Genomic DNA, 23,936 nt, shown 5'->3' with positions numbered 1-23,936 from the left:
TCTCTAAGCCTATTCTCTTGTTGCCTAATTCTTCTTTCTTTCTTTTGTTTAACTTCTTTATTTTTCATTATTTTGTCTTCTAGGTCACTGGTTTGTTCCTCTTCTTTTTCCAGCCTGCTGTTCATTGTATCACACTTGTTTCCAATCTCATTTATTGTATTCTTCATCTCTCACTGATTTTTTTTTTTTAGCTCTCTTATGTCTCTTGTAAGGATCTAACTGATGTCTTCTTTTCTCAAGGCCAGTGAGTATCCTTATGATTGTTGCTTTAAGTTCTAAATCATGCAGTGGTGGTATCACAGCCAATGAGGTTTACCCAAGGCACAATTATTGCTAGTTGAAAACTTACTCCACCATGATGACTTGAAATATGACATATTTTGGATGGGTCTAGAAAATCATATAACAACAACAACCAAAAAAACCCCCATGTACCCACTATGCAGTTTAAAATATAAACCATTTCAAACACAGTTGAAATTCCCATGCATCTCTTTGGAATGTATTTTTGTCCATCTTATCCCAGATGTAATACTATCCAAATTTGGCATTTATCATGCTTATGAGTGACTTTATACTTCAATTATATATATAAAATTATATATATATCCCTAAATAATGTATAGTATTATTCTTTTAATAATTTGCTCTGCTAATTTGCTCATTTTCCTCAATATTACATCTATGAGATTTTTTTTTCATATTGATGATATATGTCTACTCATTTTACTGCTGTATAGTATTCCATTACATGAATAAATAAAAATTTATTTATTCAGTCTCCTGTAAATAGACATCTACATTGTTTCCAAGTTTTTCCTTATAGTAAACAGTGCTGGAAAGTACATTCTTACACAAAGCTCTTGTATGCAAATGTGAGTTTCTGGCATAAATACATAGGAGTGTAGTCCCTGATATATGAATATTTTTTACATTGTTAGTTATGGCTATGTTGCTCTTAAATATTCATCAGTGGTGTGTCAAGTTTTCATTATTCAACATCCTTACCAATACTTGGTATTGTTATCAAATTTTCTAATTTTTATGGACTGTTAAATTCTGAAATTTTATGTCATTGTTATTTTAATTTTTGTTTCTTTGATTACTAATGAGGTCAGGCATCTTTTCATGTTTTTTTAGACCCTAGGGTTTTTCTGTTCTCAGGACTGCTAGTTTAGATCCTTTGTACATTAAAAAACTTTTGTTTTCTTATTTATTTCTAGATGTTTGGATACTATTGCTTTTTCCAGTTTGTGGTTCATCTATTTATCTTTTTTTTTTTTAAAGAGATTTTATTTATTTATTCATGAGAGACACAGAGAGAAAGGCAGAAACACAGGCACAGGGAGAAGCAGGCTCCTTGTGGGGAGCCCAATGCAGGACTTGGTCCTAGGACCCAGGGATCACGACCTAAGCCAAAGCAGATGCTCAACCACTGAGCCACCCAGGTGCCCCCATCTATTTATATTTTAAAGGTTTTCTTTTTTAAATTAAAAGTTATAATTGTTAAGGGAGCAAAACGTATCACCATTTCTCTGTTATTTTCAAACAAGGTAGTAAAGGTACTTTCTTTGTAAATTTAAGTTTTGGATTTTCACATTTAGGAGTTTCATGTAACTGTAATTTATTTCTGTGAACATGACAGGGAGAGTCACCTTCCCCATCTGTAGTTTTGCTACAGGTACTCAACTGGCTAGCCCCATTTATCAAGTAGCCATTATTAGCCACTTATCAAGTAGTCTATTCTGCTACCACGGTCACTTTTGTCATTTAGCAAGTTTTCACATATATAGTTTTGAGATCTCTTTTCTGTCCCATTAGTCTCTTATCTATTTGTGAGTCAATATCACACCATCATACTTACTCTGGTATTAAATTGATTCTTGTTGTCTGATAGAACAAGTCTCTCCAGCAAGTTCATGCAAGTCTTTTATATTCTTCCACAGGGTAGTTTGGAATAGCTTGTCAAATAATACAAAAAATTCATGATTTTGATAGAGATATAATTGAATACATAGATTGGTTTGGGAAGTTTTCCCCCCCTAATATTGATTCTTTCTATTAGTATTCAGACCATATACTTAGGTCTTATTTAATGTCTTTCAAATAAATTTTTATGATATTTTCCGTAAAGATGTTATACATCTTTCATTAGCTACATTGAAGAAGTGCTTTTTTTGGTATCCAAATGTAAATGGTATTTTAAAATTACAGTTTTGAATGCTTCTATTCTTGTATAGGAACTTAATTGATAATTTGTTCATAGATACAGGTTTTCTGTGTGAACTGTCATATTGTGAAGAGATATTGAAAGTTTTGCTTATATACAGTTGGAAAATACACATAAAAGATGTTCAATATCATTAGCCATTAGAGAAATGCAAATTAAAGTCACAAGGTATCACTAAAACCTATTTTAATGGCTTAAATAAAAAATAATGATTAACACTAAATACTGGGTCGTTCATACACTGCTGGTGGGAATGTAAAAGACACAGCCACTCTGGGAAAAGTTGTGGGATTTTTTAAATAAAATTAATCATATGCTTACCATAAAATCTCAGGTCTCATCAAAATTTAAACTTTTGCTCTGTGAAAGACCCTGTGAAAAGGATGAAAAGACAAACTGCACACTGGGAAGAAATATTTGCAAACCACGTATCCAAGAAAGACCTTATATCTGGAATATATAAAGACCTCTCAAAATTCAAAAGAATAATAAAAACAAACAGTCCAGTTAGGAAATGAGCAAAAGACACTTAAAAATAAAATCATAAAAAAAAAGAAAAAGAGCAAAAAGCATGAGCAGATATTTCATTAAGAATATATACAGATATAGGATGCTTACCTCATTTAATTTTGGGATTATCTTGATGGAAATTGACAAGCTGATTCTAATTTAGGAGAAAAAAGTTCATGAATAGCCAACAACTGGAAGACAAAACTAGGAAATATATTTGCTCCCCCAGATAGATCTATGGTTTTAGATCTCTCCAAAACCATAAGGTCATACTGATGTGTCCAGTTTCAGTTCCATACCACAGGATACTTTCCCGTGTTTTCTCTTTCCCTAATTGTAATGCTTTTTTATAATGGTAAGATTCCTGTTTCTGTCCATGTAATATATTAACTTATTTGCTCAAGCTAGAATATATAGATGATTGTGTCTGGATGCCTTAATGTTTTTCTAATTCAGGTTTCCATTTCCTTTCTCTCATGGTCCCATATCACTGGAGATTTATTTATGCTGACTGTCCTTCCTGAGCTTCCGGGTCCACTCACATCTATGGCTCATAGAGATACAGAGCTGCTTGTTGAGTACCCTGCACATTAGGAACTATTCAGAGGATGCCTGGGTGGTTCAGTGGTTGAGCATCTGCCTTTGGCCCAGGGCGTAATCCTGAAGTCCCGGGATTGAGTCCAAAGTCGGGCTCCCTGCATGGAGTCTGCTTCTCCCTCTGCCTACATCTCTGCCTCTCTCGTTCTGTGTCTCTCATGAATAAATAAATAAATTTTAAAAAAGCAACTATTCGGGCAGTAAAAGAAGCATTCTCTACCCTCTTTGTTGGCTCTCATTGCCTTCCAAGGCCCCTGGGATCTGTAATTACCTTGAAAAGATATGTAGAAGAAGGCTGTCCACTGTCACTGCTCTCCCTGGACTCTCTCACCTTCAGTGCAGGGGAGATGTGGCTTGTCCTGTCAAACTCTATCACTTTTTGAGGAAATTTGACCTTCCATCCAGCTTCTTTTCCTTTCGTGTGTGTGTGTGTGTGTGTGTGTGTGTGTGTGTTGTGTCAGATTCAGACATATAATCCATTAAAGTGAGCACAATACTTTCACTTACCAATTGAGATTTTTTTCCTTTCTCCAATATAAATCAGATAGAATGGCACTGACCAATGGGGCAGCAACATCGTGAACATTAAAAAAAAAAGAAGTACTTTGAAGAAATTGTCATGCCATGTGAGCAATTATGCAACTATAAAAATAGTTGGATGACTGAGATTTTGCTAGGAATAATTTTAAACAAATTGAATATATGGTATACTTAAAATATGACCTATTAGCTAAATTTTGAAATATTAGTTTTTTTCAGAGCATATTGAATATGGATTATAAAGTTATTTCATTTATAGTTGATTGATGATTTATTTCTGCTGTAGTCTAGCTAATATTGGAAAAAAATTTGCTCCATTGTTTTTTTCCTTAAGGAACAATACAGAGAAATTATTTTCTTATTTAATATTGATATTAGGGGATGAATGTGAGCATTATGTTATAATTTAGTCATCTAATCTCAGTGGCTTTTTGGTTAACGAAAAGAAAAGCTGTTTGGTATGAGTTTAGGACACAGACATCAGAGAGAATGGAAGGCAATATGTAGTGTGTTTATCCTTACAGTTTATCCTCATGCCTCGTTTACTGCCCTTTCACATTCTTAGCACTAAGGAAATGATAAATAAGCCAGAATAATTTGTATAAGGGCAAATGACTTCTTGATGTATTTGATACAAATTGGAATCATTCTTCGTTATTAAATATCTGGAAGCTTGTGTAATTTTAAGACTTGCTTCTTCTTGGCAGAAATAAGAGAACTGATGTTAGAAAACTTGCCTATCGATTCCTCGTGGATAACTTGAATCCTATAATATTAAATTTTGCGAAAAAGAAGAGGTTCCATCAAATATTTCTTGAGGAGATGCCCTGGAGAGCTCAGATGAACCTGTATCTGGCAAATGCACATTTCAACCTGCTTTTAACGAAGCTAGGGGAACGTATGAAGATGAAATTTGGCACTTCAAGTGCAGTGGTCAGGTATGGAATATTATCAGTGAATGATACTTTTTTAGTATGAGCATGGATTTTATTTATATGTTCAGGGCTCCAATGTTGATAAATAACTTAAAGAGGTTTCCAGACTGCTTCTCTACTGATCATTGGTATATTACTTAATTTCTTGTCTCAGAATCTTTCCTAAACCAATGCTGGATATAAGCACTTATGAAATACCAGTCTGCATTTATCTTAAATAGGTTTGTTAATATAGCTTTCAGTAAAGAAGAAAGTGTAATTTCAAGAGAAATTTAATATAATTGTGTAATACCTATAGCTATTAGTAGGTATTAGGCAAATCTGTTTCATTTTGAGGTATATTAAGCCTCTTTGAATACAGATCATATATTCTCATATGATGTAATATGTCATTAATTCAGAAGACATTTTTGAGCTCTTGAGTGTCTTTGGCTAAAGTGTTTTGGAAGATAAAAATAGAAGATAAGTACAAATATAAAATACTATATAATCATTGAAAAGGTGAATAGAATCTTTCATCCAAAAAATATAGCTGAGTACCTGTTAGATACAAGGTACTGACTGAGGTAGACACAGTGGGCATGAAAAGATGAGCAGGATGTGCCACTTAGAGTGTGGCAGGGTGGATCACAAGTGTTAACAGACAATTGTAAATCATAGTGTAAAGTGAAGTATACACAAAGTGTTTGTACCTGAGAAAAGGGCTTTCCTCTGGCAGAAACTCACAGGAAAGGTTTTGTGGGGAGGGGCCACTTGGCCTGGTTCTTGAGGGACATGCCAGATTTAGAAATGTGTAGATGAGGAAAGGGGTATTCCAGGTGGAAGGAAGCATATGACACAGAGACCAGGTAGGAAGCATAAGATGAGAATCCCAAATGGTCTGACCAGAATCTAGAGGAAATGAAAGGGAATGGTGTGAAATAATTTAAAAAGTAGATCAGTACCACATCTTGGAGAGTCTTAACTTAATCTGAACTTTAATTTATATACAATGGGAGATTATTAAGGGTTTATTTAAAAAAATTTTTTTTAAATGAGGGTTTTTGACCAGGACAATGATAAAAGATTTCTCTGGCAGCAACATACCAAATGGATTGGAGGAAGGAGAGACTGTGATAGGAGTATGAATTAAAAGTGTTTTTATTTCAATAATCCAATGATAAAATATCCAGGAGAAATCCAAAGCGAACTTGGTTCCAGTTTCTGTTTCTTTAGAATTTTGGTTAAAATCATTATCAGACTGAACTTTCATAAAAACATCTCCAAATAGTTCCGTTTCCTATGTAGGCTAAACCAGATTTGCATTTAAGAAATAATTAGATTGCCTGACCAACAGGGAAGGCTTTTGGTAGACAACCCATCCATGAGGCCTTGAAAAGAGAATGGTTCAGACCAGATGGGCTTCCTAACTTTCCTCTGAACACTGAGAAGAATTCTCTGAAATTCCAATCATATGTGACCATTCAGACATGATTACTGCATAGCGCAGCAATTAGACAATGACCAAATTTGTATCAGAGAACTTGGTGCTAAATTCAACTTTACTAAAACCATTAAGACATACTCAATATTTATGTGTGAATGTATTTTTACATTTATTTATTGATCTATTTTTGGTGGAGGTCTGTTTACTGCTTAGGCCTTATTTTTAAAAAAGGAATAACATTGATCTTAGACACATTGCTTTATATAGTCGACATATGCATATATAGTAGATATATGCAGATATATGCATATATATTACATATATATGTATATATCTTCATTGAGTTGTATTTGAATCAGGTTAAATTGACATAAATTATTGTTTCAGAGCCCTTAGAATGAGTTTGGATTTTCAAGGGCCCTTTCAGGGAAATAGATTTTGATGTTAAAATTCCTAAGAGCAAAGTTACATTGTATAATTTTAAAATTTAATATGATCCAAAATTTGGGAGCACTAACTCACAGATATTTTAAAAATTAAGGTGAATTATATTTGCCAGATTCAATTCAATTTTGTTTATGGTTTTTTTTTAATGATATTCCCTCTACCTGCAGTTTCCGATCATGTGATCCTAATATGTTCTCACTATATAATTCAGGAACAGTGTTACCAACAGCGAAATTAACTCTAGAAAACTATAAAGCGATACTTGATTTCCTTCATACAGCTAAAAAAAGAAAGGCCAACTTACCATCAGGTAAAATAAAAAATTATGATTTGTATTATCAAATTGCCCTCTATATTTTTATTCACTGATGCAACATACACATACACACACACACACACACACACATACCCCACAGACACACAGAAGTATACACATCATTTTTCAATGACTCAGGAGTTTAAATGAGTTGTGGTATTTTGTAGGAGATTCTTATTTGACCAGTTTTTAAAAAAATTTCTGTATTTTTATGCTATCACCATATGTATTTAGAAATATATATGTTTGTTCTACTCCAAACCAATTTGGCTGTTCACCAAATATAATCTTATTTTTATTTATTTACTTATTTATTTTTTAGAAAGGGAGAGAGGGGTGGGGAGGGGCAGAGGGAGAAGGAGAGAAAATCTTAAGCAGACTCCATGCTCAGTATGGAGCCCAACATGGGGCTCCATCTCACAACATTGAGATCATGACCTGTGCTGGAATCAAAAGTCAGACCCTTAACCAATTGAGCCACCCAGGCACCCCTAATGTTCTTTTTAAAATAATGGTAGCCTCCTCTTGTCAGGATAGGTGAGGACTTGATATCAGGTGTTATATTTTAGCGGGAGTAAGTTTCAGAACAAATTCCACTACACATTTTATGCTCAAGGAAGTTTAATCTTGCCTTAGGATCTCCAACTAGCACCTTCCGTGAAACCTTACTCCAAAGTGAATGCCATAATATTTTTGAATGGCAGGACCAACCAATATTTTTGTCTGCTCAGGTGACAGGAGACTCACTCTGGGAAGTGGAGAAATACAGATGAACAGGGCTTTCAATCTGGGTGCTACAACTAATGACACTATTCCAAAGCAATCACCTATCTTAAATACCATTCATTTCACAAATAAAGAATCACTTCTAATATTTTCATACAATTACAAACCCTCTTATGTAGACTTTTAGTAATAATATTTTAAGTATTATGTAACTTATTGCTATCAAGATACTTCATATACTGGGCAACTGCCTCAGGAGTGCATTCATATTTGAAGTACTTGACATGTTTTTTGATTTCTTGAGGGTGTAGATTAGATTTAGCTGGTACCTTCATGTTATACTATGAGTACTGAAGTATTTGAAAATAAATTCCCTAGACCCAGAGTCAGAATTTTGTGCATAGGCTGTGGTATATAGCTTCTAAGGTTTTTTTTTTTTTTTTAAACTAGCTGCCTAAGACCTCCCATGAAATCCACAATACAATACTGTGCTATTGAGATGTATTATTTAATGCAGAATTCTAAGAAAAGGCTTGCAGTAGGAGAAATCTATATTTTTACACCACACCAACAGGATAATGAATAGATATGGTTGCTACCCTGCTTAACTCTAGGGGATGCTACTCACCCTCTAGTGTACATGTCCTGGGAATAGACTATTTAGGGAGTAATTAAGGAAATTAAATGGGATTCTGTGATTGGTCCCTCAGAAAACATGACATTCCTGCCTCTTCATTGTTCCTTTGGCCATCACTCTTGCCCAGAATGATGTTCTCCATAGTCTTTCTGCATAGCTAAGCCATGTTCACCCTTTAAACTTAGTGTAGATGCCTCCTTCTCTAGAAACTTTCCTTGGTTCATTGTGTTCATGATAATCCTGTCCTTCCTCCAAATTTATATAGCATTTCTTAATTACTCATTTGATGCTTATCACCTATGTCTTCTGGAACTTTCTGTTTTCAATAATATTATGCTTTATTTTTGCACTGTAGATGCTGAAGAATTTTCCACATTTGTTAATTCCAGAATGAATGATGAAAATATATCCAAGGCACAACCAGTTTATGACTCAGACTCTGAATCAGGTCTTAATGCTAAAGAAAAGGATCGAGCAACAAATTTGGGTCTATTGGATCATTTTATGAAAATCTTTTTATATTGCAGGAGAGCAATGGTAAGGTGGTCCTTCTAATTTGCTAAATTAGTAGACATAAATCTTAGGCCATTAGTTTGGGCATGTAAGATATATTGTATTTATTCACTTACCATCCATAGTTTTGATTTCAACTTTGAAACTAAATTTGCTGTGTTTCACATCAGTCATTTTTGAGGTTTGTCTGCCATAGTGCTGAAGATTTACACACTGTCAGGTTGTCAGGGAGAGGGGTAATCTGCTTTAGTCATCAATCATCCATTGGTGCAGAGCGGAGGGGGCCTTTGTCCTTGCCTACACAATCCCTGTTAATATTCAGACACCACCCTGCCACTTTGTTTCCACATTTGGGATATGGCCTTCTATGGTGGTGAAACCAGTGGTTCCTCTCTGGAGTTTTGCTCCTGTTTAGGGTACCGTATGCCCCTTTATTCCCTCTAGCACAGGGCACACTCTTTCTGGGCCAGAGGAAAGCCCTGCTCCTGATTCCTGACCCCCTGCTTCTATAGGCCAATTGTGTCTTCTCTAAAATGCTTTTCTCTTTTTTTTCCTTAAATATTATATGATACATTATTAAAATTGGAATCATGTACAAATAAATTAATTTTCCTTTTTCTCATAGCAGGAATGGCATACACTTCAAACCTCTCAAGAGTTGAGAGGAAATCTATCCTTTCTAGAACACTTGAGTTCCCATTTTCTCTGTAGAGAAGGTGATTTCTTAAAAGATGAGAAGGAAACCCAAATCGTCCCTTTTGACCATGAGCATTGCTTCCTATCCTTTCCACAAGCTTCAGGTCATTAGAAGGTCTGGGTCCTGCTCACTTCTTAGAACTCTGTTCATCTTGCTCTCATTCAGTCCACTGTCCTTTGTGTGATCTTGAAAGCACAGTGCTTGTTCTTTTCTCATCCCTCAAGTTCATCCTCCATCCTTTGCTCCTCCTTCAGTTTCAAATGCTGTCCTCCCTCCAACACCCCAACTCCCACCTTCACATGACATGTTCAACTCAACATTCAAGTCTTTGCTTGTGTCACCTCCACAGAGAGGACATTTTTCCTGACCGCCTCATTTAAAATGGCATATCCTCTCATGTTTGTTAGATTCTGACCTATTTCTGCTTTATTTTTCTTTACAATATTTATTAGTCCCTGAAATATTTTCATTTGTCTGCTTATCTAGTGTCAGTCTCCCCTAATAAACTGAAGCACCATGAAAGCAGACCCAGTTACCCTTGCTCATTGCCACATTCCCAGATCATAGATCAATGGAAATCTTGGAGTCAGACTGCTGGTGTACAAATTTTAGCTGACCACTTAGTAGATCATGACCCTGGACAAGTTAGCTCCATGTCTGTGTTTCCTTATCTGTAAATTAAGTAGAATACTATAGTACACACTCATTTCGTAGGAGCTATTGTTAGAATTAACTGAGATAATGATATAAGTACACACAATAAATTATGTTATTTTTTTTATTGACATAATTTTTGCAGAACTATGTTCAGAGATCTTTAACTTTTGAAGCCTTGGGGTTTGTTTTGAATGTTGTGTTTGTGTTAGGTTCTTGCTCATCGTGGTGGCTATTGGACTCTGCTTCAGAACTGCTGTCGGGCCCTTTGGAACTTTACTCATGAGCTACAGATACTTCTTAAACAAGCAGTGGATCTGTATAAAACATTTCCTATTAGCCAGGATGGTTTCCTCTGTATCTGTGTTATGCCATTCTATTTGGGAGCAGAATTACTTATTGACATGTTAATAGAACTACAAAATAACAATTCTATTAAGGTAAGGGCATTTGAGTAATTATTTTTATCGTATTCAATTAATAAAGACTTTTTGCACCTTGGGATAAACAGAAATTAATATTTTCATTGAGTCTTAGTTTGTGTATATTTCATTTGCTTCTCATTATTATTTGGTTCAGAATACACAGCTCACATTGATGTTAATTATAAATATCTTAGCCTGAAAATTCAACTTTTTAAAGGAAACAAAGTAACATTTATTGAACTCTAGCTTCTTTTTTTTTTTTTTAAAGATTTTATTTATTTATTCATGAGAAAGAGAGAGAGAGAGAGGCAGAGACACAACACAGGCAGAGGGAGAAGCAGGCTCCATGCAGGGAGCCCGATGTGGGACTCGATCCCAGGTCTCCAGGATTGTGCCCTGGGCTCAAGGCAGACACTCAACCGCTGGGCCACCCAGGATGCCCCGAGCTCCAGCTTCTGTATAAAGTAACTGTAATGCATTTAATCCTCATAGCAAATTTTTGACCGAGAAACAGACTCAAAGAAAGATCATATAACTTGTCAGTTGCTCTTTACTTTACTGCTTTATCTGTCCTTGTTCTATTATTCCAGATCTGGTAGACTTTGCAGCTATTTAAAATCTACTACACTGTGGTAGAAAATAAAACGGAAAAAATGCAAACATGTTATAACTTAAACACATTGAAAATTAATGAACACATAAACACATTGAGTAATGGAGTTTATATTTACATTTCCAGATGTAAAATACATGAAAACAATAGCACAAAAGACAGAGTAATAAGTTTTTTCCACTTCATATAATTGAAAGTGGTACACTATTACCTCTAAGTGGAATGTGGTAAGTATCCATTTAATAATCCTTAGAGTAATACCAAAGGAAGAGATATAGGTAAAAAGCCATTGCAGTGAAGTGGAAACTAAATAGTGGTCAATTAATTAAAGAAGGCAGGAAAAAAGAAACAGAGGAACAGAAACATATGGGCCAAACAGAAATTAAGTAGCAAATAATAAATCTAACCCAATCATATCAATTATTATATTAAGTATAAGTGCTTAAACACCCTAATCAAAAGGCAGAAATTATTGGATATAAAGAAAGACATGTATAGTTGGCCACATGAGAAGTATTCTGAATATAAAGAAAGTGATTGATAATAAATCAGTGGAAAGAGATATACCATGATTACAGTAAGCATAAAAAAACTGGAGAGACTTTGTTAGTATTAGTATTAGATAAAATAACCTTTAAATTAGGGAGTATTTAGATATTTAGTATTTAGATAGATAAAGATAGAGATAAAAACATTTCATAGTGAGAAGAGGCTCAATTAACCAGTCATAAATATGTATGCTCCTAATAACAGAGACTCAAAGTATATTTGGACACCCAAAGCATGAAGAGCTTCCAGATGGTGAAAGCATTGATGTGTTGAACAGTTGTTGTGGCCTGACTCCATGGGGAGGGGGCATGGAAGCCCGTTGTCAAGGACCCTTCCAGACTATGTACCTCTTTCATTTAGCTTTCTCTGAGTTGTATCCTTTATAATAATATAGTTTTTTTAAAGATTTATTTATTTATTTATTTATTTATTTATTTATTTATTTATTTATGAGAGAGAGAGAGAGAGAGAGGCAGAGACACAGGAAGAGGGAGAAGCAGGCTCCATGCTGGGAGCCCGATGTGGGACTCGATCCCGGGACTCCAGGATCATGTCCTGGGCCAAAGGCAGGCGCCAAACCACTGAGCCACCCAGGGATCCCCGAGTATCCTTTACAGTAAAACTGTAATCCTAAGTATAGTGTTTTAAGTGAGTGTCAGTCAGTCAGTTATTGAACCTGAGGGGGTTATGGAAACCCCTAAATTTACTGTTCATTCAGAAGTGCAGGTGACTTGAGACTTGTGGCTGACATCTAAAGTAAGAGCAGTCTTGTGGAGGACTAAATCATTAAACTTTTGGAGTCTGACCTTAATTCTGGATAGGTAGTTATGACAGAATTGAGGTGCAGGACACATAGGTGGATTAGAAACAGAGCACAAGTGTGTGTGCTCATCAAGATGGATTATATGCAGGGTCAAAAAATAAGTCTTAATACAATTTTAAAGACTGAAATCTTGAAGGGTATGTCCTCTGACTCCTACCTTATGGATAGACTAATAAAAATTAGGAAGAAAAATCTCCAAATATATGGAAATTAAACAACGCAATTCTAAATAATCCATGGGTCAAAGAAGATAACACAAGAGAAATATTTCAAAATGATGACAACATATTAAAATTTGTGGGATGCAAATAAACCAGTGCTTAGAGGGAACCTACTAGTTTTAAATGTTTAATAGAAAAGAAGAAAGATATAACATCAGTTATCTAAGTGTACACCTATAGGAGCTGAGAAAAGAAGAGCAAATTAAATCCAAAGTAAGTAAAAAGAACAAAGGAAATAATAAGCAGAAATAGATATAAAACAACACAAAACTAATAAAGTTAAAATGAATCGTTTGAAAAGGTTATTAAAATTGGCAGAATCCTAGGAATACTGATAAAGCACGAAAGAAGGCATAAATAATTGACATTAGTGATGAAAGAGGGATATAACTATAGATCCTATAGATATTAAAAGAAAAATAAGAGAATATTACGATCAATTTTTACTAATGAATTTGATATCTTTAGATGGAATGGACATGTTTATCACAAAGCACAGCTTAACAAAAAGCAATAGAAAAAATGACACAAGAAGCAATAGAAAAAATGAATTGTCCTAAATATATTAAAGAAAATTAGTTTATAATTAGGAACTCTGAGATAAAGAATACTCCAGACCCAGAATATTTCCCTGCAGAATTCTAGCAAACATATAGAGACAAAATAATAAATCATATACAAACATTTTTTTAGAAGCAAAGGTGGCTTAAATCCAAAAGATGTATCAAAAAGAAAAGTAATGAACCAATATCCCTCATGAACATAGACACAAAACTACTTAATGAAATATTAGCAGATTAAACCCAGCAATACATAAAATAGGCAAATGAGGTCTATAATATCTACAATTATACAAATGATGATCAAGTGGGCTTATTCCAGAAATATAAGGTTAACATTTAAAGATCAATCAAGAGGCACTTGGGTCGCTCAGCTGGTTAAATATCCAACTCTTGGTTTTGGCTCAGGTCATGATCTCAGGGTAGTGATATCAAGCACCGTGTCAGGCTCTGTGCACCGAGTGGTGTCTGCTTGAAATCCTTTCCTCTTCCATCTCTCCCTCCCTCTGCTTCACCTCCTATTTGCTTGCACTCTCTCTCTCAAATAAAAAAATAAAAATCTTTTAAAAAGTAAAATAAGATCAATCAAGGTAATTCACTATTTTAACAGAATAAAGGAGACAAATTATATGGCCATTGAAATAGATAGAACAAAAGGATTTACAAAACTTGATATCACTTTTTCCACCTGCCTTCTCTCCCCTCGAGTTTGCTTCAGCTGCACTGCTCTTGCTCTGAATTCTGGGTTCTTGCTAAGCCAAGGCTGCCATTCTCTATCTCTGGCTGTCATCATGATTATCTACCTGGACCTCATCAGCCATGATGAAATGTTTTCTGGCATCTACAAGATTTTGGAGGTTGTGAGTGAGCTGTGCCTTGAGATGAAGGGGAAGATAGTCAGCAGGACAGAAGGTACCATTGATGGAAATATACTTTGCTGAAGGCCCCCAAGGCAAAAGTAGTGAAAGCACAGTAATCATTGGTGTTGATATTGTCAAAAACCATTACTTACAGAAAACAAACTTCACAAACGAAGCCTACAAAAAGTTCATTGTAGATTGTAGGAAATCAGTCTAAGGCAAACTTGAAGAACAGAGACCAGAAAGTATAAACCTTTTATAACGGAGGCTGCAGACAAATCAAGCATGTCTTTACTAATTTCAAAAACTACCAGTTCTTTATTGGTGAAAATATGAATCCAGATGGCGTAGTTGCTCTGCTGGACTACCATGAGGATGGTCTGACCCTATATATAATTTTCTTCAAGAATGGTTTAGAAATGAAGAAATGTTAGCAAAATGGAAAAAATGTTAACAGAATGGCAATTACTTTAGATCTATTACCTGTCATCATAACTGGCTGCTGCTTTTCATGCATCCATACAATATCAGGACTTGGACAGTTGGATGATGTCGTCTTGATCTCTTATTTTAATGTTGATTTATTTGGAGTGGACTCATTTTTTTAAAGAGAAAAAACCATATCATGTAGATTACCTAAAAATAAAATGCATTTAAACTTATTTGCAAGAATACCTCTTACTTTAATATATGTTCAAACTAAGTCTGTCTTGTAGTGTTACTGGAGAGGATAAAGCCTGCTGGTAGACCACAAATAGAAAGAATGAGACGATCTTCAGGTAACTTCTACAGGGAAAACTACTTTTGAAACTAGTATATAAGCAAAAAAAAAAAAAAAAAAAAAGAATGGCAAGTCTTAATTCTAAGTTGAAGTAAAGGAAAAGACCATATTCATAGAGTGCCAAATGTGAAGTGGATCATTATACATTTCATCACCTACAAACAGAAATAGTTGACTCTGGAAGAGATTATTAAAAGAATAAAAAGAGACTAATACAGTTGGAAGCAAAACAAAAACAATGCCATTGATATTAAAGACTCTCAGCAAAATAGGAATACCTGATAAAAAGTACTATCTACTGTTAACATCATACTTAATGGTGAAATATTGTGAGCTTCCCTCTAAGATTGGGAACAAAGCAAGGATGTCTGCTCATACCACTTTTGCTCAATATCATGCCAGAGATCCTGACAAGTGCAGTAAGGCAGACAAAGAAACCAAAGGCATGCAGATTGAAAAGGAATAATAAGAGTTTTTACATAGAAAATTCTAACTCTTTAGTACTCTATAAAACTACTAGAATTAATAAACAAAATAGCAGCACATAAAGTCAATTTAAAAATAAATTGTATTTCTTTGTACTAACAGAAAACAACTAGGAAATGAAATTTTAAAAATACCATTCAAAACATCAAATTTCTAGGAATATAGCTAATGAAATCTGTGTAGGATTTTTACATTGAATATTATAACACATTGCAGAAAAAATTAAAGAAGATCTAAATAGACACAAAGATCATGTTCATGAATGAAAAGACTCTATATTGCTAGGATATCATTTCTAATTTGGTCTGTTGATTCAGTGAAATCCTAATGAAAATTCCAAAAGACATTTTTTTCGGTGTAAATTGACAGTTCATTTTAAAACTTATAAGCAAATGCAAAGAAATGTGAGTGGCCAAGAAAAATCTTTAAAAAGTACAAATTCGGAGAACTCAGGGCTTATCAATGCTGTAGTAATTGGAAGACTATGATATTGGCATAAAGAGAGAAATATATCAGTAAAATAAATCTTAAAATATACTCCTATATATATGGTCAATATGTTACAAAGGTATCAAAACAATTCAAAGAATTCAAAGAAATGACAATCCTTAGCACCCAGATGTGTTCTTTAAAAACCATTTCCCACTGAAAGAAGTAGGACTCCTTGGTGTTAAAAAAAAAAAAAAAAGGCTGATTATGTTTTTCTATGTGAACTATATTTGAGGAGACCCAAATAGTTAACAGCCCGTGATGAAAAATTTTTCTTTATAGAATTTCCAGGTAATAAATGAAGAAATGATGTTGAAATTAGAATATGAGGATTTTGTAATTCTTTATGAATTCATGGGAGGATGAATAGCACCAGTGAAGTATATGTACTTGTTGGAAAAAAATAAATCAACCTGGAATCAGAGCAAGTGTTTAAATCTAACCAACAATTTACAGAAAATCCAAGGGACAGAAACATTTGGAATGAAACTATGGGGATGATGCATCAATAAAAACGCAGCCTATGGGAACTCTACAAGATAAACAACCTGGTTTCTTTAACAAAAAATTGGGGGAAAAAAAACTGATAGTAGATACCCTTCTTCTTCATGGATGGCCCAGGAAAGTTATTTCAGCTGTACTCAGGAAATGTACTCATATCTGAATGAAAAAAGAATGTGTCATCCTGTTGGCAGGCAGGCTCTGGCATAGCAGTCACCTGGGAAAAGCTGAGTGGCTTTACTTTTTCCACACTCACCAAGAGTAATGGTCAAGAGTGCCTCCACTTGGAATCCTGAGGTCCAGGAAATGGAGATAACCCCTTATGCAGCTTTGTGCTGCTGGAAGTCTTAACTATAAAATCAGTGGGTAGTGGGATGGAGCTCATAACATCAATAAAATGGAAACTACCCTTTACTGAGTATGTCCCATGTGCCAGCAACCGTGCTAAAGAGGCTAATTCACATAGGTCACATATGGCACACCTGTTATTCACACCTACCCAAGACTGACTTGAGGCACACATTTTACATTGCACAGACAGATGACTTCCTAGATTTCTTCCAACCTTAAGACCATGAATCTTGTTAGAGATATATGCCCTCTACTTTTGTTGATACCTTCCCTCCCCTATGTGTGGATTACCCTTATTAGTAACACCAGCTTAAGAGAGGCTGGTCTTGAGTTACCCAACTATTTCTTGGGCTGCAACCTGGCTTATAGGTGGATTTAAGGAGTTTTATTTGCCTCAAGAATTTCTAAGGGTACACACAAGTGCATCAGGGACTCATGGGAAATGAATACATTAGTTACATGGTACCTCTTTAACTTAGGGAAAAACAGAGTTTTCCAGGAGATTTCCTTCTCCATAGGTTTAACCTTTGCAACCTGATGAATGTAACCAATATATTATGGAAATGTAATCATTTGTGTATACTAAACCTGTTCTTCAAAACTTTATCTTATTGGTTTAATATCCTTATTTACAGAGATAGTGACTGTGTACCAGGAAGTATAGACCTCAGTTTGTGCTAACATGGTAATGACTAGTCATATGTGGCTATTTGAAGTTAAGCTAAATTAAAATTAAGTGAAATTAGCTCCAGTATCCACACATGCTTAGCGGCTACTATATCAAGCAACACACACATAGCACATTTCCATCATCATAGAAAGTTCTGTTGAATTGCAATATTCAGGCTTTGATTTGCATAATAAAAACATATAATTTTCTTATCTTCAGTTCTTTTCCTGTTATTTTTTTATCACATTCAGTTTTCAGAAAAAATGTGTAGTAAAATCTGAAAATGCACATTTTTTCTCCATGTGCTACTTGTAGGTTATTGAAGAAAACGGAGAGTTCAGTGTTCCAAGCTGCTATGGAAATATTAAAAATGATAATGGTGGTTCTAGCCTTAATTTTGAGTACCATTTGGATGATGTAAATGTGGTTGATTTGAAATGGATCCATGACTTTGTGTTGAAATCTCTGGAACTTTTATATCAAGTGGAAAAATGGGAAACACTGGTATCACTTGCCATCCAATTCAACACAATTTCACAGTAAGTATTGCTGTAAGGGCAATTAAAGGTGACGAGCTCTCATTTAAAAAATGTGTTTTCACTAATGTCTGCTTTTTAATGTATTTCTACCCCTCTCTAGTGAGAGATACACAGAGCAAGTGACACCACTCCTGGTGTATGCCCAGCGTCAGCTGCTTCTAAGAATATCCAAGTTCAATGGCCCAGATATTACCCAACAACCTTGTGCAAGATATGAGGCTGAATACAAAGAGAAGGTGAGTTTGGCTGTATTACCTATGCAGATGTAATTTCTGATGAGTGGATATATAAAATACAAAGATGTAGAGATCAGAGAAATATTATTTTCACTTAGACATTTATCATTCAAATCAACAAACATTCCTGAAAGCCTGATATGTGCCAATATTTTCCAGATACAGGGTTAACGAAAATTAAGCCCTTGTTCGTAGGAAACTTACCTTCAGACCAGCACTGATGTATTCATTAGACATAGTCTAGAGCCACAGTACTTTTAGAGGCCCACTAAATGTTTCATTTTTTTTTTTAATGTGAAGAAAAAAATTAACTTTTAGGTCAAAGAAAATATTTGAATTTTTTTTTAATTTATTTATGATAGTCACACAACACACATACACACAGAGGCAGAGACACAGGCAGAGGGAGAAGCAGGCTCCATGCACCGGGAGCCCGACGTGGGACTCGATCCCGGGGTCTCCAGGATCGCACCCTGGGCCAAAGGCAGGCGCCAAACCGCTGCGCCACCCAGGGATCCCCCGAAAATATTTGAATTTTTATGTTAAAATGAACTATATTTGTATTTATGCCAACATCATCCTATGATATAATTTTTAATATTTTTTATGGATGTGTGGGTCCATGAAAGTAAGTGTCTAAGGACCCAAAAGTCATGATACAGCTTTGAGTTAGGTGGTGGAAAGAGAAGTAAATTCTTTCATTTGTTAATTTAATAAATGTGTATCGACTACCTGACTATGTAATCCCAGAGCCATAGCATACTGTTACACAGTTTGTGTCCTTCCCTAGGGCCCCCAGTGTAGGTGAGGCCTGAAATCTAGTCCTGCCTCCCACACCAGTCTGTGTGCTTGTGGGGTTGTGGCCACACGGTGAGGGCTCCATTTATCTTCTCACAGAGGTTCCTTATAGCCCTTGCATATTCTAGCCTCCTGCATTTTCCACGCAATGAGAATACAGTGTGAGTTCTTGCTTTCTGGAGTTTAATTTTGCAGGGGTAGAGGTAGGGCCAGAAAATAAACCTGTAAACAGATACATAAAAAGATTTATGATCATCATGAGTTCTCTGAAGAGAATAAACTGGGTCAGTGGGTTAGAGATAGGTGGGATGGAAGGTGAAAATCTGGAATGACTCTTGAAAACAGTAACCTTTGATGAGAAATGGCCAGCCATTCATAAGAAAGAGCCTTCTAGCCCAAGGGAAGAAGAACAAGGGCAAAGGCCCGGAGACAAGGAGAAGGCCTATGTGTCTGGAATGTCACAGACAGGGGAGAGTGTGAAAAGAGGGGGCTTTGCTTCTTCCTTTTCTCCCCAATGTCATAATGTTAAGTCTTCCTGTCTTCTTTATCCACATACTCTCCCTTGGTGAGCTCTTTCAGTCTGTGGTTCTAAGTATCATCTTTATGATAATGATTCTTGAAATTCTAGCTCCAGTCTAGACCTTTCTCCTGAATTCTGTGTTGACATATTCCCTGTATCAATCAAGGTTCAATCAGAGAAGCAGAACTAGTAAGATCTATTATCTCTCTCATCCATCAAGATTAATTGCAAAGAATTGGCTTATGTGATTATGGAGGCTGGCTAGGCAAGTCCAAAATCATAAGGTGGTCAGTCAGGATCATGAGCAGGAATGAACCTTACAGGTATGGCCAGAAGCTATTACCCTTAGGCAGTCAGTGAGGGATGATTCAGTCAGTAGACCTGGATGCTGTTTGGAGTCTGAACTCCTCCAGCACATTGGGGACTCACCTGCTTAGGTCAGGCCCACTGAAAATAATCTCTAGCTTAAGGCATATTTATTAGGGACTTTAATTATTATCTGCAAAATCCCTTCATAGCCACAGCTAGATTAGGGTTTGAATAGCTGTGTGCATTCAAAATGGATACTTCCCTTCTTTTTGTCCTCATAGGTCAGCCTAACCAAGTTGACCCCTCAAAAACCCATCATACTGCCTAATCAACATGATCTCTTAGATGTTTAATACACTTCTGAAATTTAGTATATCTCAGACAAATCTGTTCTGACAAGTCTTCCCCACTTCAACTGATGACAATACTGTTCTCCAGATTGCTCAGGCCAGACACCTTGGAGACATCCCAGACTCCTCTTGTGCTTTCATTACTCCACTTCAAATTGGTTATCAAAGCTTCTACCTTCAAAATGTATTCAGGGGCAGCCCCGGTGGCACAGTGGTTTAGTGCTGCCTGCAGCCAGGGGTGTGATCCTGGAGACCCGAGATCGAGTCCCACGTCGGGCTCCCAGTGTGGAGCCTGCTTCTCCCTCTGCCTCCCTCTCTCTCTCTTTCTGTGTCTCAATAAATAAATAAAAATCTTTAAAAAAAATGTATTCGGAACCCATCCACTTAACACTACCTCCACCACATCTACTCTGATCCAAGCCCCTTTTATATTTGCTGAGATTCATGCAGTGACTTCCTAATTAGTCTTCTTGCTTCCAATCTCCCTGAATCCCTGCCTCTAGCCTATAATCTGTTCCTTATACAGCAGGTAGGATGACCCTTGAAAACCCTAAGTCAGATCATGTCATTCCTCCTCTTTAAAGCCTACAGCAGCTTCCCACCTGCTTCAGAGATAAAGTGAACATCTTTATCAAGGCCTTAATGCACCACACATTCCCCGTGATCTCCGGTGACTCATCTCCTGTTAATGCCCTGCAGGTTTCAGCTGCTCTGTTCTTTAAGATGTTCCTGCCTTGGGATCCTCCATTTGCTGCTCCCCTGCTTGGGACGCTCCTCCCCACCAAATATCCACACTGATTTTTCCTCACTTTTTTCTAGTCTTTGCTAAATGTCACTTTGTGTGTGAGGACTGGTCTCACTAGCCTACATAAAATTATGTACCTGTTTGCTCCATTTCTCTCTACAGCACTTATAGCTCTTCAGTATACTCTCTAATGTACTTCTCTATTTTGTTCATTGTATTTCTACTTTCTCTAGAATAAGTTCCATAAGAATAGGAACTTTACTTTGTTCACTATATTATCCTTGAGCTTGGAGTAGTGACTGACACATAATAGGTGTTCAATTAAGATTTATTTAATGAAACTGGGAGATGGGAAGGACTAGGTCAATTAGGGCCTTGTTAGGCCATAGGAAGGAAGGAATTTGCAGTTTATTAGATTGCTTACATCTAATTGTGCAAGTACCTACAAGGGGCATTAAGAAGCAGCATCTACATCAGACATAGATTCAGAGAGGTTGTATTTTGAGAAATAGGTTAGTTCAAGGAGTAGGAATGGAGAGACAAAAGAGGTTCTTAGACTTTTTTTTTTTTTTTTTTGGGAGAGAGAGAGAGAGAGCAGGTGCGCCTGTGAGCAGAGGAGGGGCAGAGGGAGAGGGAGAGAGAATCTCATGTAGGTTCCATGCTCAGCACAGAGCCTGATGTGGGGCTTGATCTCAGAACCCTGAGATCATGCCCAAGCTGAAATCAAGAGTCCGTTGCCTAACTGACTAAGCCACCCAGGTGTCCTGGTTCTTGGGCCTTTTAAAAGAATTTCCTTTTGTCTAAAATTTTTCTGATTTCAGATATTTATAATTTTAGGACCTAAGTGTCTGTTAGAAAATAAAATTTTAAAATACTACAGAGGAAGTTAGTTTTGACAAACTTCACCAAGGAAGTTTAAATTGCATTCATTATGAGTAGGGTAGAAAAATCAGCCACTGGAAAAGAAGCCTATATTTTAGATATGTTTCAGCTTGCATAATGGAAGATATATTTAGACTAGTGGATTTACAGAATATCAGAAAATCATATTCTAATTGCTCTACATAATTTGCCTAATGCTCTTCCAGCTGTGCTGAACAAAAGAAATATAAAAAGTTATGTGGCTCCTTTTTTCCCTGAAACTTATTATGATCAAGTGTTATTCTGCTAGCTTTTATTTGTAGCGTCCTTTTGTATTTCTTTTTTTTTTTTGACAAGTGAAAATAAGATAAACATTTTAAGTAAACCAAATTTTCAGGCATAAATACCTTATTAAGTAATATTTGTTTTCCTTTTCCTTTTTAAGATAACCTGCCGAAATTTCATTGGGAAGCAGCTCAAGATTAATCCTTCAACCAGTGAAGTGACAGATACAGAAAACTGCACAGACTTCCTGAAAAAGTTGATCTATTCAGGTTGGAACCATTTTAGCATGCAGCTTTTTTAAAGCAAGGTTTGCCGTTGTGTTCTGCATGTCAGCTCTTCCATAATTAAAATGTTTGCAAAATCTCTTTTGCAGGCTTATTGGACTGAAACTAATCCATTTGATATTTATCATCTTATTTTATTATAAATGTCGCATAAGGGGAATTAAAACACATGTGCTTATTAGTTTAATCTGTAAATTAGAGAAAGAAAAGGAGAAAGGAAAATTATTTGAAAAATAAGCATGGAATAGACTATCTTGTACATTTCTCCCTGTTTTTATCTCACTTGGGAAGTCTTCAAATTGATCTGTTGCTATTCTTTTTGGAGCTCTGTCTTGACTCCCATAAAAACTCCCATTCCTGGGGCACCTGGGTGGCTCAGTGGTTGAGCGTCTGCCTTCGGGGCAGGTCGTGACCCTCAGGTCCTGAGATTGAGTGCTGCATCAGGCTCCCTGCAGGGAGTCTGCATCTCCCTCGGCCTATGTCTCTGCTTTTCTTTTTCTGTCTCTCATGAATAAATAAATAAAATCTTCAAAAAAAATCCAAACAAACTAACTCCCATTTCCATAATCAGTGTAGAATGTTCTCCTATTGGCTCTATCATGATTGAGTTGTAGGTCTTTTCACCAGAGCACAGGAGAAGATGAGGGAATGTCATGACTCCTTTGCTTTTAGCCAAGAAGCCCTGTTGGAGACTTTTGGCAGTGCAGTTTGTGGGAATGAAGCAATAGAATCAAATGGAAATGGAAATAATGCTTTCTCTTAGTTGCACTTGCCATGTGCCTCTGTTTCTGGCATAGGGAAGGAATGCAAATTTTTCCTTAGGATTCTTTCATTTATCTCTTGATTTTATGTATGTATGTGTGTAATCATTTATTCATTTATTGAGACAGGCGGCCACTCAGTCATTTGGCAAACATTTATGGAGTGTCTACTGAGTGTTAAGTGCTGTACTGGATACTGAGACCACAAAGACACTAAAGATTTAGTGAGACTAAAGATTTGTTATCCTAGAATTTACAACCCATTGAAAGAGACTGGTAAGTAAACCAGAGATGATAGTATAGAATAAGACCTGTCATGTTAGGACTACCCCTGCTGCTTCCACTGTAAGTAGTGGTAGTTAATAGCATTGCTGCTGAGAAGACTGTGCAATTTGGTGGAGCTCATTAAAAAGGAAAAGACAAAGCTGAGGTTAGAAAGATTGGCAGGTGGGCCTTAGAAGGTGGGATATAGAAATGCAAATTTATCTGGAGGGCTAAAAAGAGTTAGATACAAGGATTTAAAGAAGGAAAGTGAAATGATCATATTTGCGCTCTGGAAAGAACCTTATGCAGCCGTGTTGGGAACCAACTGAAAGCATAGCTCATGGAAGCAGAAGGGTGGCTCCTCCTAGCTTATGCATTAAAGATGTGATAAGGCTCTGGACTTAGGTGAGGATAACATGGGAGGAGA

The 23,936-nt window shown here is 36.0% G+C and overlaps 1 protein-coding gene and 1 pseudogene across 11 annotated transcripts in view; both read left to right on the top strand.

Annotated features, from left to right (window-relative positions):
- Nucleotides 1-23,936, top strand: part of CFAP54 (cilia and flagella associated protein 54) — a 300,555-nt gene that overhangs the window by 133,508 nt on the left and 143,111 nt on the right. For all 11 annotated transcript variants that reach the window (XR_005985335.1, XM_041739196.1, XM_041739195.1 and 8 more), the window contains 7 exons: nucleotides 4,585-4,815; nucleotides 6,853-6,995; nucleotides 8,720-8,901; nucleotides 10,441-10,668; nucleotides 17,873-18,096; nucleotides 18,197-18,332; nucleotides 22,361-22,469. Coding sequence is in view for 10 of the 11 variants with exons in the window: in XM_041739196.1 (XP_041595130.1) it covers nucleotides 4,585-4,815; nucleotides 6,853-6,995; nucleotides 8,720-8,901; nucleotides 10,441-10,668; nucleotides 17,873-18,096; nucleotides 18,197-18,332; nucleotides 22,361-22,469 (1,253 nt within the window). In the remaining variant the exon portion in view is untranslated. The remainder of the gene's footprint in view (nucleotides 1-4,584; nucleotides 4,816-6,852; nucleotides 6,996-8,719; nucleotides 8,902-10,440; nucleotides 10,669-17,872; nucleotides 18,097-18,196; nucleotides 18,333-22,360; nucleotides 22,470-23,936) is intronic.
- On the top strand, nucleotides 14,211-14,713 carry LOC121481657 (annotated as a pseudogene).

Source organism: Vulpes lagopus, chromosome 23 (assembly GCF_018345385.1).
Source record: "Vulpes lagopus strain Blue_001 chromosome 23, ASM1834538v1, whole genome shotgun sequence".
NCBI lineage: Eukaryota > Metazoa > Chordata > Mammalia > Carnivora > Canidae > Vulpes > Vulpes lagopus.
This window is presented reverse-complemented; position numbering and strand designations above follow the sequence as displayed.